The 14569-nt window shown below is 47.3% G+C and overlaps 1 protein-coding gene across 1 annotated transcript in view; it reads right to left on the bottom strand.

Moving 5' to 3' along the window:
• Positions 1-803: 803 nt before the first annotated feature.
• Positions 804-14569, bottom strand: part of GDF10 (growth differentiation factor 10) — a 32132-nt gene continuing 18366 nt past the window's right edge. Inside the window, exon 3 of the mRNA XM_075347399.1 lies at positions 804-3433. Coding sequence (XP_075203514.1) covers positions 3242-3433 — 192 coding nt within the window. The 3' untranslated portion in view covers positions 804-3241. The remainder of the gene's footprint in view (positions 3434-14569) is intronic.

Below are 14569 nucleotides of genomic sequence, written 5' to 3' on the forward strand. Positions count from 1 at the left end.
CATTTTGGAAGAAGATCCTGTGGACTGATGAAACAAAGATTGAGTTGTTTGGTTATACAAAAAGGCGTTATGCATGGAGGCAAAAAAACACGGCATTCCAAGAAAAGCACTTGCTACCCACAGTAAAATTTGGTGGAGGTTCCATCATGCTTTGGGGCTGTGTGGCCAATGCCGGCACCGGGAATCGTGTTAAAGTTGAGGGTCGCATGGATTCAACTCAGTATCAGCAGATTCTTCACAATAATGTTCAAGAATCAGTGACGAAGTTGAAGTTACGCAGGGGATGGATATTTCAGCAAGACAATGATCCAAAACACCGCTCCAAATCTACTCAGGCATTCATGCAGAGGAACAATTACAATGTTCTGGAATGGCCATCCCAGTCCCCAGACCTGAATATAATTGAACATCTGTGGGATGATTTGAAGCGTGCTGTCCATGCTCGGCGACCATCAAACTTAACTGAACTGGAATTGTTTTGTAAACAGGAATGGTCAAATATACCTTCATCCAGGATCCAGAACTCATTAAAAGCTACAGGAAGCGGCTAGAGGCTGTTATTTTTGCAAAAGGAGGATCTACAAAATATTAATGTCACTTTTATGTTGAGGTGCCCATACTTTTGCATCGGTCAAATTTTGTTTAAATGCGGATTGCACATTTTCTGTTAGTACAATAAACCTCATTTTAATCCAGAAATATTACTGAGTCCATCAGTTATTAGATATATGAAACTGAAATAGCTGTTGTAAAAACCCAAATTGTTATAAAGAAGAAAGGTTAACATTAATAGGGGTGCCCAAACTTTTTCATATGACTGTATGTGTATGTTACAGGTTCATGCAACCTCAAAAGGGGCCTTCACTAAGGCATGCTTAGACTTCTATGAGTCATACTCTTCCGCCATAGGATGTTGTACTTTGAAATTATTGAAAAATTACATCTACCCTAATATCATCTCTAGGGTAGAATATTTCTATAATACACCACACTATGGAACACTGACCTATTACCGAACACAAGACCTAATTTTTAGGGCCTGATTGCTGAGACTATTTTACAAAAGTTATATCTAGGTGAGAAGGAAGGTAGGGTGATATTAAAGAAAAAAACAACTGTACAGCTATAATACTACATTATAAGTGCTAAGGGTGGAGTGGTACCTGTACAAACCTTAAGGCCCTCCTATACACATTAGGGCTTGTGCACACATTGAGTATTTAGAAATACATTTTTTTCATGCATTAAAAAACTCTGCATTTAACAGTTTTAGCAAAATGAATGAGATTTCTGACATCTCATGCATACGCTTTTTTCCTTGCTTTTTTTTTCTCAAATCTGCACCGTCAAGTCTTTCAGCGTTTCTGCAGCGTTTATCACTTGTTCCAATAAAAGCTTAAAAATGCAAGTAAAAATGCATGAAAACTCCCATATTGTACACTTCATTTTTTTCTGCCAAGAGATTATTATTATTATTTATTATAGCGCCTTTATTCTATGGCGCTTTACATATGAAAAGGGGTATACATAATAGGGACAAGTACAATAGCCAATACAAGACACAGACAGGTACAGGAGGATAGAGGTCCCTGCCCGCGAGGGTTCACAGTCTACAAGGGATGGGGAGGATACAGTAGGTGAGGGTGGGGAAGGTCATGCGGTGCTATGCCACGAGGGATCACAGTCTACAAGGGATGGGGAGGATACAGTAGGTGAGGGTGGGGATGGTCGTGCGGTGCTATGCCACGAGGGATCACAGTCTACAAGGGATGGGGAGGATACAGTAGGTGAGGGTGGGGATGGTCGTGCGGTGCTATGCCACGAGGGATCACAGTCTACAAGGGATGGGGAGGATACAGTAGGTGAGGGTGGGGATGGTCGTGCGGTGCTATGCCACGAGGGATCACAGTCTACAAGGGATGGGGAGGATACAGTAGGTGAGGGTGGGGATGGTCGTGCGGTGCTATGCCACGAGGGATCACAGTCTACAAGGGATGGGGAGGATACAGTAGGTGAGGGTGGGGATGGTCGTGCGGTGCTATGCCACGAGGGATCACAGTCTACAAGGGATGGGGAGGATACAGTAGGTGAGGGTGGGGATGGTCGTGCGGTGCTATGGAGGACTGAGGGTTACTGAAGGTTGTAGGCTTGTCGGAAGAGATGTGTTTTTAGTGCAGAAAAATCTGCTGCAAGTGCTCAAAGTGTGCACAGAGCCCAAGAGCAAAGTTGTCCAAAAGACAGTTATGTATATGGAGGTCCAAGATGATGTTGGGGGAAAAGAAGAGTCAAGTCTAGTGAATTCCGAAGTTGAAAAGTCAAGACTGTTGAATCCTTTTCTTCTCCGGTGCCTAAGCGGCTGCTAAAACTGACTGGCCGCAACTTACTATTCTCCTCCCACTAAAAAAAAACAGATTTGCATAAAGCAATAAAACAATCAATACTCACAACAACAATCCCCAATCTGTCCCTTTACAATGTCCCCCAGTTCCCCCACCAAGCTCTACTCTCCTGCTGCAGTATGGTGTCCCATCACAGGGTGAGAAAGTAGAGACCAGCGTGAAACCTGGCACTGTGTACATGGGAACTGAAGGGGATCGGCTGCAGTTTGCATAGTTTGGAAACAAAAATGTCTGCAATCACCTTTTCCTAAGAGAGTATTGAAGACAGCCAGAATTCTTTCATTTTTCTTCATGGTTGTCTAAAAACAGAGCTCAGAATCCTGTGCTTTAGAAACGCAGAGTTATGAGCCCTATAACGATATATTAAAACATTCAGCACAACAGATGCCCATCACTGGAGGTAAACCTTGACTTTCTATGGCATACTTCTGTTCGGAGGAACCCTGTATAAAATGCCACTACAAACAATATGGCTGTACAACAATTATATACTGTACACATGGAGCACAAAGAAACACCATCACCTTTTAACATAAAAAGTAGAAATCCACTCCCGTAACGTGTAGGATAAGAATGTCGTCCCTAGATCAGGTTCATTCCCTTCTCAAGTTGTACATACAGTATATGCTTCCTTCACACCATAATGTCACTCAAGGAAGATATAGGCGAGCCGTCTGTATCTCTCTCAATATATTAGACTTTTAGGGGTTTTTCTTCTAAAGAAAATCCATTTCCTTACAACGACACTTGTGTCCTGTCCACCGTGACAAATTGTTTAGGAAAATGAAAAAAGAGACTCTGAAGGCCTTGCGGTAATGACTTCTGTAGATCTCAGTATTGCGTTATCTGCAAGAACAACTCTCCACTGACATATTGGGGTACACTTTCAGTACCACATTTCGACTTTCATCCAGGAAAAGGACACTTAGGGAACTCATTCTTTCAGGTGTACAGCACGGTTCTGGAACACCAGGGATGATGCCAACAGCCTTCACTATGCTCTGTATTGTTGCATGGTTTGAGGGGCGCACCACCTGTAAAGGACAAACAATGGAAAGTTATAAAAAACATACAGTGGTTTCAAATATATTCTAAAACCCTATTAAAGGGAACCAATCACCAGGACTTTTGTATATAACCTAAAGCCAGTGCTATACTGGTGCTATCAGGCTGATTCTATACATACCTGTAGTGGTCAGTTCGGATATATAGGTTTTGAAATCCAAGAAAGTAAAGTTTATAAAATCATCAGCTTGTTGAGTGACAGCAGCTGAGGATCAGATAATATCTGGGGGGGGGTATTCATACTCATCCCCTCTACCTGTTAGAATTAGCATAAGTATTATAGAATCGAATTAACTTTTCACTAGCAGGACCTGTGTGAGGTCATACCCATGTGACCAGAAGGGGCGGGGCCTCAGCCAGCAGAAAAATGTTTCTTCCTGGTATCTTCTTTGTTGGGTGCAGCCCCGCTCCTTCTGGTCACATGGATATGACCTTCCACAGGTCCTGCTAGTGAAAAGTTAAATCGATTGAATTAAATCTGTCAGCAAGTATTTGGTATGAAATCTGAGGACAGCATGCAACACAAATTTGAGTAATGCTTTTCTTATCAACCTCAGTGGTGTTGTTTACTTGAAATGATTGTTTTAGTCCTAGGACATTATCATTGCTAGACTAATTGGCACACACTTCCTAGTCTGACCACTCCCCCTTCTGTGATTGGCAGCTCAATTTCTGTAGACTTTGTATATAGAGAGCTTGGTGTGGGTGACGGCAGCTATTTCCGCTTTGCTGCATTGCTAAATTAAAAACTTTGATTGTATGAGAACCACCACACACAATGTTATGGACATAAGTATTCCAACATGGGTAAAAGGAGAAATAAAGCCTAGCTCAATGCAGCTGCACACACAGATCCTGTACAGACTAGTATCCTTAGCTAGTCAGCCTTTAATGGCTCCTGCAAATGCTGGAATATCCCTAGACACAATACTAGGAATCTACATGTCTGCCTAAAAGGCTGTCAAATTGTTCCTCGCACCCCCTGAGGAATCAGAGGGGAGGTAGCTATGCACTAAAAATCAAGATAAGAAAAGCATGCAGTGATAGGCAGGTAGGCAGGACCCCAAGGTGAGGAAAAATAAAACATATGCACAAATGGAAAAGATGTAATAGCAAATGCAAGCTAGGGTCGCCTCATACAAACCTCACAGCAAACAGAAGAAAGGTATAGGTAAAATAAATGAGAAAGCACAGAGCAAATGCCAAATTGGTCTCTGTCTAACAGGTAAAAATCGCGAGCAGTGGGGCTGGAGTTCCTTAGATAAATCCACATAGGAATATAGTAAGAAAAAAAGGGTAGTATCAGGAGATTATAAATAGCCCCACTCAGGATATAATAGGACAGAGAAAATGAGCAAGTGAGAACACCTGATAACCACAAACCAATAGGAGAGAAGCCTTGATTTATATTGTATCTTGAGGATGCCATGATCTGTTATGACTATATTGTGCTTAATAAAAACTGATTTTAAAAAAAAAAGAGAAGCAAAGGTAAAAGACTATCAATATTTTGATAAGGACTGATTAGGCTGTTGCTTAGCAGGGAAGGAAACTGACCACGCAGCACTAGGTCACTTGATCGCGTCTCGAACTTCAGGAATAACAGTAAGTGATACATCATTGGACTTAGGGTTTATTATACTACATCATGCTGCTCTCAGCATAATATAGAGCAAGAGAATCTGATTTCAGGTATGTGTTACTTATTGAACTGCTTAGTGCAGTTTTAATAAAATCCCTGTTTTATCTGCTGCACATGTAGCAGTGGTCATAATGCTGATCTGTGTATAACCTTGCCGCCTGCCTGCTTGGCAGCTTCCTGTGTACGTTGTACACTGTGAGCAAAATCTAGCCAATTTTGATCTGGTGACAGGTTCCTATTAATAATTATTTTCTACTTTTTTGAGCATTTTCTTATTGTTGACCCCCTCGCTCCCATGTTTTTTTGGTCAGGTAACCTGCAATCACAGGTGGAGGTCTGTGGGAACCTTCATCTGTGACCGCAAATAGCCTGAGTGACATCACAAGTCATCGCACAGCTCAGACATTCTCTGCCTAAAGCTCACAGTGGTCAGTCATGTTCTATGGCTGCTCGCTGTGACTTCAGATGTAGCAGAGCTGGAATCGTTGTGGGACCTCGTGTGGATTATATCGAACCTGGTTTTTTTGGGGGGTTAATAAAGGGTTAAAAGAGGGTTTTTTTGTATCTTATTTCAAATAACGGATTTTTTCGGTGTTTGTGTTTATTTCTTTTCAGTTACAAATTAATAATGGGGGGGGTCTCAGACACCTTCTGTTACTTATCTAGGGCTTAGTGGCAGCTGTTGGCTGTTAATAATTCCTTATTACCCAGATTGGCATCGCACCAGGGCAATCGGGAAGAGCTGGGCAAAGTGCAAGCATGGTCGCATCCAATGGAGGCTGCAGGCTGGGGTCCCAATAAGCATGGGTATTGCAAGCCTGAGAATACCAGCTGTCGGGCTTTATCATGGCTGGCTATCAAAATTGGGGGGACCGCACGCCATTTTTAAAAATTATTAATTTAAATAATTTTTTAAAAAACACATGCAGTTCCTCTTATTTTGATACATAGCCAAGATAAGCACACAGCTGGGGGCTGCAGACTGTAGCCGTATGCTTTATCTGTGCTGGGTATCATAATATTGGGGGACCCTATGCCAATTTTTTTATTTATTTATTTATTTTTAGACAACAATGTAGACCTACAGACAGGGTCTGTGATCACAAGCAATCAGACGCGGTCCCACAGACTGGGGGTGCATCTGACTGCAACCACTTACAGACACCAGGATTCCCAATGGGCGGGGAAAGCATATGGATGAGCAATAATGACCATCCCAGGAAGTGAAGGAGAGGCCGCAGGAGCAGTGTATACCTGCAACAGAGACTTGGTAAGTATGAAGGACTTGCTCCAATTCCCCTATCCCATCTACCACTATTTTTACGTGACGGATTCTGGCTCCCATAGACTTATATGGGGACTGCCATCTCCTTTCTCAGTAATGGGAAAGTCCTCACTGAATACAGATTTTACTTCAGAATTGAGAATTTTGCTAATGACTGATCAATTCTGGCAGAGGAAGAAGCAATTTGTCTGATAAGATATAGTACAAAAGTTATTTATTTTCCTGTGTACTATTGCTCTATGAAACCAAATTAAAACAACAGTTCTGCTTGAAGCCCAGAGGGCCATCCTTTGGGGGTGAAATGTGCAAATTGGGGCAGAACGAAAAAAAAAAATAGTTACCGTATATTGGAAAATATGATATGTTTACATTATTATAAGACCCCACATTGTGATTTTGGAAACAACCCATGGCTTTACTGCAATACTGTAACAATACCCGCGTCATCGTGTGCCACTTAGATCAGTACCAGTTTTGGATCCCCTTGGGCCGGCTATTCACATTATATGGCTGTCTGCCAATCGATAAGGCATCAGCCATTTGGGCTGACACTCCTATGCACAGGAGCATTCACTCTGCCGCGCACTCCTGTTTTCTTTATGAGAAAGATGCCAGCTGACACGTCTGCCAGTGGCCTATCTCAGGGAGAATAATCGACAGTCCAAAATCAGACATATGTGATTGACATCTCTTCCAACCATCAGTCACCCTGCATCCCCAAACACATTATACTTTTGGCCAAACCTGTCAATAATCGGTGAGATCAGCTCACATTAATCTAATATGTTTGGGTCATTTAGTCTCCATGCTTGTCACAGGTGTGTCACAGTTGACAGACAATCCTGTGGTGGCGGGCTGTAGAAGATCACAGTTTTTGGCTACACAAACTGCTCCCTGACATTCTATTCTTCTTGCTGTGCTGTAAATGGTATACTATGTATCTTTGCTTGGGGTTAATCCCTTTCTTTTTAGGACCCTGCGAATACCCTCACATTTCAGCTGACAATCATGATCACTTCCCTTTGTGCCCATAAATACCCACATGTCTTCTTTGTGTTTGCTGGTGCTAGAGTTATAGTCCTATACAGGCCTTGGATGCAAGCAATCGGCTTGTATACATCTGAAGAAAAATTGTTTTCTGTTGCTGTTCCTCTCTGAGTCTTCTTGAACATAAATTATTTGTTCACTTTCCCCTGTTTGTGTTCCCTGTGTCTTTTTTAGAGCTTAGTGGGGTTGACTAAGTGCTCATCCCATCCATTCTTTACCTAGGGCTCAGTTCAGGGTCAGCCAGCTGCAGGTATCCTGCTTGGCACCTAGTGCCCAGTTAAGGGTCAGCCAGGTCCAGGTATCCTACTCGGCGCATAGATGCAGAGCCTATCTAGGGTGGTCAGGGAAGCCAGGGACTAGCGGAAGGTTTGGTCAGAGGTTACCATCTCTTCCTTTCCCAGACAGAGGGTTTCCCGTCCCTTCCCTGTCGCCGTATGTGTGGTGTTTCCCCATACATAGTGTGAATATGCCAGAATGTGACTGCTGCCTCTTCACTCTCTCTGTAGCTAAGCCCTTTGATGTTGTTTTGTTTTTAGCAAAAAACATTGAAGGGAACTTGACAGCTGGTCAACACCTAGAAACTAATGAAATGATTACATCTGACTTTTAAAGCTAATTACAGGCAACCCTATTGTGTGGGGAAAGTTTACGTTAGATAGTGATTCTCATCTCAGGGGCGGACATACTGCCTGTGCAACTGCTGCAGCTGAACAGGGCTCCAGAGGGGGAGGAGGCCCAGTGTAGGATAGTTCATTATTGTCTCTTGTGTTTAAGATACATAATTACATTTGCCAGCAGGTGGCAGCATGACAAGACTGTAGCACCATTTTCTTCCTTGCTGTGTTGGGTCCCTATTATATCACTACAGGATGTTGGAACAGAACATGTGACGCACCTGCGGTAACCAGGTGTCACAAAAACAAGGTAACAGCTCGGGTCCTACATGACTGTGCCAGTCACTACACACACACTAGCACACCAGGACATTTACACTCGCTGTACCCGGCTGGGAGACTAATTTAGCCAGATGACAGGGCTGGGCACTGTTAGATAACAGGCAGCCAACTGGGAGGAAGAGACCAGACCTGGGAGAGGAGAAAGTGACCTGGGGAATGTGGGTAGACAGTGGCACAGTCAGAAGAGTTTAGGAGGAGGAAGTAGTAGGTTGGAGTTAGTCAGGGAAAGGAAGTGAAAGAGGAATGAGTTGTGAGTTGAGGAGAGGAGTAAAAGGAAATGTGTCAAGACAGACCACAGACTCTTGAGACACATTGAAAGTAGAAAAGAATCTGCAAAGACCTGAGTTGTAAGAACAGCCAATCAGAGGAGAAAAGTAACTGGAGAACGAGAGAGCAAGCTCCAAGGACAGAGAGATAAAAGTAAACATATAAAGCATAACATCATCCCACAACGGGAGGCACATTTCTTAAACGTTACTAAACGGTTTTACGGGTACGGTTTCCGCTCTCTCCCACCCAAGCAACCTGGCCCTGATGCTGCCCCTAAAGCCCAGGCAGCACCCCTTGACCCACAGTCCAGCACAAGTTACCCGAGCGGGATCTGTCCTTCCCCTCCAGAGGGTAGCCACCGGTTCCTTTGGTGGCTGGGCCCCAGCCTGCTCTGCTGAGGGCCCTCCCTCCAACCTGCCTCTCCGGAGGCGGCAACTGCGGAAAACGGTACGGTAAAACAACATATTTACAAGCCACTTAACGTTTGTGGTTGCCCTGCAAGTTCACGGGCTTGTCCATGGATAGTTCCCATGCTAAACTTTTTAAACGGTCCCCACAGGGACAACGGTGCCGGCTCCGGCCGGTTCAATCACTGTTAATCAGGTTAAACTTCGGTTATTATTCTGCTTATCATTTTCAAAACTTTTTCAACAAACACAAAGGTGGTCCCAACGGGGACTGGACAACGGTGCTCCGCTGCCCTACTCCAGACCTTCAGCTTCATCCGAGGGAGGGGGTGCAAGACTCACTCTGCTCTCCTGGCTGCCCCGCAGTTTGGCATCTAGGGCAAACCACCCCCTCTCTCCGTAGTGTCGGGTGCACTGCACAATATCCCCCGGCATCAGATTACGGCCGGGGTGCTCCTCAGGCAGGTGAGCATTCACATCCCGCCGGGCTACAAACACTTCGGCCTCCAGGCCCGGTTCATAGATAAACCCGTAGCCCCGGCGGCCATCAAACCGCCTCACCTGCCCCTCGTACAGCGGGCCCCGGACACGGAACGTGGCCTGGCGGAGATTTTCTTTCTCCCTTATAGCTCGGGCCACCAGCTCGGCCTTCTTCCTCTCCCGTTCACCGATCTCCAGGCCCAGCGGTACCGGCTCCCTGTCCCAATACGGTGCTGTTGCAAGCTCCGGCGCACGGATCAGGCCCCGCGGGACATCCTGAACGTTGCCCACTGTCAGGGCTCTGGGCGGCAGGTCCCGCGGCGTCTTGGCCTTGGGCGCCGCCTTGCAGCGACAACCCGGCGCCACCTCAGCCGAGGTGTGGGGGACGGGCACAGGGGCTTTCCGCGGCTGGGCCTTCGGCTCGGAACGGGTCATCGGCTCCGGCTCAGGGAACTTCTCAGGGGCTGCCTCCGGTGCAGACTTCGGGGCCTTCCACAGCAACACCTCCGGCTTGCTACGGGCTCCGGCTACAGGTCGGCCCGCCGGGGCTGGCATGCTGGGTATCGCTACTGGTTGCGGTGGCAGTGGGCCTAGTGGCGGGGTCACGGCCTCCGAGACGGGTGGCGAAGGAGGCAGCGGAGGGAGAGGGCTTGGACCGGGTCCCTCAGCCGCAGCGACCGGTCCCTCGGGGACATAGGGGCGTGGGTCACTCACCCTCCCTTCCTCCGCCTCCTCCTCGCGTCTCCGCACGGTGGCTATAACGTCCGCCATGTCGGTCTCCCACTCCTCCAAGAGGAGCTGCATCTTGACCTGCAGCCTTAGGTGGAGCTGTGCGGTCCGGATTTCCACCCACGCTGCGGTTCCCGGCGCGGGGGCCACGGTGTTTCGGGACGGCATCCACATAGTGACTTTTTCCAGGAACGGAGTGACTGCAGAGTCCTGGCGTCCCTGCTTTTATAGCTGCTTTCACATGCAGCCAGCCGCCATCGCGTCCCCCTTAGCTTCTTTCCGGCCACTCCTCTCTTGGGGTGGAGTTTTGGCCTTCGCGCCTCTACTACTCGAGAAGACGCTCGAGCGGGAACTTTTCGCGCCAAAGATGGCGACTTCTGGAAATTTTCAGCCGGATACCTCCGGTGGTCACAAGGCGCACCTCTACCCAACGGCAGAGTGGTAAGATCCTGTTCGTGACGCCAAGTTGTCGCGGGCGGAGGAGGGGACGCCGCGCTCTCCCACTGCTGCTCGGGTCCGGCTGCCGCGGCTGCTGCGGCCTGCTGCTGCTCGGTGGCTCGAGCGGTGGGCCGGATCCCGGGGACGCTAGCGGCGCTCCTCGCACATGAGTGAAAGGGGGGTTGTTGGGTGTGGGGATGGTTTATTGTCCGTGACGCCACCCACGGTTGTGGTGATTTGTAGCACCACCGCTGCTCAATATGGGGATCCCGGGAGTGGTGATGCGGAGCAGCCAGGTGTTGTGTTGCCCCTCCTTGGGTAGGGGTTGGTGATCCCGGGGCCCAGTGATGGTGTGGAAGGTGCAGGGCCTGGTGGGCGCAGGGACGCGGGGGCAGCGCTGTGCCTTGCGGCACTGTGGTACTCACTCAGCCTGAGACGTTGACACAGTTTTACGGTAAACCACACGGCTGGAAAGACGGTTCCCACGGACGGCTGCACTTGCTCTCCCAGTAGGTAACGGTGATGTCCCTTTGACCTGCACCTAGTGTTTCTGTGTTGGTAGCGATGGGTTCCCACCGGTAACCCGCTCCCCGGCTTGGATATGGGCCGGAGGAGCCCTACTTTGCCCGCAGGCGCTGGCCCTGAGAAACTGGTGCCCTGGCGGTGGCGGTGCTTCTCCTCAATGGTTGGACTGTTGCCTTCAGTTGGGACTTGGTTGTTGGGGGATCGACGTCCCCTTCACTGACGGATTCGGCAAATTATGGCGACTCCTAGCCTTGCCGGGGTCCGAGAGGCCCCTGCCCTGATGCTGACTGTCCTTTGTATACTGCTCCAGACCGCCGGGCCACTACCCGTCCGCGGTCCTTCCAGCAACCTCCGAGCAGTCCCCCTCCAGACGATTACCGCTGTTGCTGACCTTGCTGACTCTGTCCTGCACTTAGCTGGACTAACTTCAGGTCTTTCTACGCTCACTTTTGCTCCTTTTCTTCTTTGCTCCACTACCACTTCACTTTCACTTAGCTCCTCTACCACTTCCTTCTACTTTCACTTCCCTCACTTGACTCAGGCTCTGTTGTTTACTCCTTCACTCCCCTAACTAGACTGACTGGTTCTTCCCGTCTCCAGGGCTGTGTACTCCTCGGTGGGCGGAGCCAACCGCCTGGCCCACCCCCTGGTGTGAACATCAGCCCCTGGAGGAAGGCAACAAGGATTTGAGTAGCTTTGGTGTTCCTAACTGGGATGTAGGGTGTGGTGGTGTGATGACCTGTGACCCCTGCCTTGCCCAGGGCGTCACACCCCGGTCCACCTTGGATCTCCAGCAGCCATCTTCCCATCTCCTGACAGACATGGACCACCGTCTGACACTTAGCCAGCATGCTGTGGCTCCAAGCCCGACGCCTTTCCTTTCTGTCTCAGCCTTCACTTTCTCCTTCTCAACTACTCCACTCCATTCCACTTGAACCACAACTTCGACTACTGCTTTTCCCGCCCCGGGTTCTCCAGACCCCTAGGTGGGCGTTCTCCATCCACCTGGTACCGCCCATTGGTGTGCCTTTCCTACCCTGGGGGTGGTGACTAGGATTTGTTTGGCAAGGTTTAACCCTTTGAGGGAAGGTGTTGTGCGGGGGCCTACACTGTGTGACCACCTGGTGGCGCCAGGGCGTCACACATATTGATCCTCAGTTTCTTAGAAAACATTAAGTTAACATTTACTCCATCTGTAAATATGTATATTGTGACTTTTTTTAGGTCTGGTATGGAAAGGAGAGGGCCCCAAGCGTATTTCCTGCACAGTGACAGTGTCAGACAATTTCTCATCTTATAAAACTTCTGTTGCTAACTTTCCAAAGACTAGTTAAAAAGACATTCACTAGGGGGGAAACAGTCATCCCCATATGCCAATAGTATGTCCATTAATGTGTGACTGCTATTCCTGATCCAGTCCCATTCTCTCATGTAGATTGAAGTCCGCTGAACATGCCAAAGGCTTGGGGCCGCATTGTGAATGCCCAAAATTAGGGTGTTCACAAACAACACACTGTTCTGGGAGGTGAAGCTGAGGCCTTAGAAGGTGTGCTATCATCAGACAGGGCAGGGTTGGTCCTTCCGTAGCGTATGTCTTTTCAACTATTCAAGGTTGTTTGGAAATGCGGTGAAAAAAAAAGCATGAAAAGGTGAATATCACTATATACTGTAAACTTTCCTCACACAATGGGGTTGCGTATATACAGCCTAAAAGACAGATGCAGCCATACAGTTTATAGGTGTTGATCCAGCTGTCATGTTCCCAATAATAACACTCCTGATGACTTATATACAGTAACCTTTAGGGAGACAAGATGTAATGTAAAACATCTGAAAGTGAATAAAAATAAAATAAAATGTAATAAAAAAAAAACAAAGAAAACCAGTAGTGATGAGCGAGTACGCTTGTCACTACTCGGTACTCGCACGAGTATCACTGTACTCGGGCTACTCGGCGGGTACCGAGTAATTTCGCGATACTTGTGCTGTACTCGTGGTCTTCATCCCTGCATGTTGGCGCTCTTTTGAGAGCCAGCCCTCATTCATGCAGGGATTGTCTGGCAGACCACAATGCCACAGCCCTGTTAGTTGTGGAATTGCAGTGATTGGCCGGCCCGCACAGCGTGACCGAGCCTTTATACCGGCGGGCGCGCTGTGCTCTGCACACAGCCATCTCGTATTCCCTGCTTTCCTCGCCCACAGGCGCCTATGATTGGTTGCAGTGAGACACGCCCCCACGCTGAGTGACAGGTGTCTCACTGCACCCAATCACAGCAGCTCACGTAAAATCTTTCATGTAATCTCAAAAAGCAAAATACACCAGCTCTATCTCACTATTGGGTATGTGCCCTTAACATTTCCTCCATGAAAATTCATTTTGGTGTCATTTTGGAAGGTTTTCTGGTGAGTCCGTAAAAATGGCGTAAAACTCGGACAAAATTGTTCACAGCTGTGACTTTTGAGTGATAAATGCTTCAAGGGGTCTTCCCCATGCTGTTGCCATGTCATTTGAGCACTCTTCTAAGACTTTTGTGACATTTTTAGGGTTTCTACATGCTGCCGGGGGTCATTTCATAAAAATACTCGGGTCTCCCATAGGATAACATTGGGCTCGGTGCTCGGGCCGAGTACACGAGTATCTTGGGATGCTCGGCCCGAGCCTCGAGCACCCGAGCTTTTTAGTACTCGCTCATCACTAAAAACCAGTAATAATCAATTAAAAAAAATAATAACCTCCCACAAATGGAAGCACTAGACCCACAAAGTTCCCTGAACTAGGCCATGGTAGATATTGTTCAAATGGTAGATAGTAGTGGACACAACATAAAAATTATATTTCAAGGTTCCATTACGTGATTAAAAAAAATAAATAAAAAATATATATATATATTTGTACTAGTGTTTACAGAGTATCACGAGAAACAGTGATGGAATCTGTGGGACATGACCAATATTCATCAGACCACTTTGACTACAGTCTTTTGGCTGTGAAGGGACAGCCATGATGCTTCAGAAGAAAGATGAACAGAACCAAGTATAGACCAAGATGCAAGTCCTAGCGCCAACACCATTTTGTTTTGGCAGTCACAACAGGCAGAGGTATGGCAGTAACCCCTTCATTACATACGCTTTAGAGTGACCAAATACACCCAGTATTAAGGGGTTAATAGTATATAAGACTCCTATGCTAAAAGTGTACCAGGACTTTACCCACGTGCCATTTATCCTGTTGTGGCATGCGGTCCAGTTGACATTTCTACCTGAGCATATGCCTCTGCCCCAGTGTGCGAGCTTGGCAGATCCCCGAAAGTAATATATTATGGTGG

The sequence above is a fragment of the Anomaloglossus baeobatrachus genome, chromosome 5, assembly GCF_048569485.1.
Source record: "Anomaloglossus baeobatrachus isolate aAnoBae1 chromosome 5, aAnoBae1.hap1, whole genome shotgun sequence".
In the NCBI taxonomy this organism is placed as follows: Eukaryota; Metazoa; Chordata; class Amphibia; order Anura; family Aromobatidae; genus Anomaloglossus; species Anomaloglossus baeobatrachus.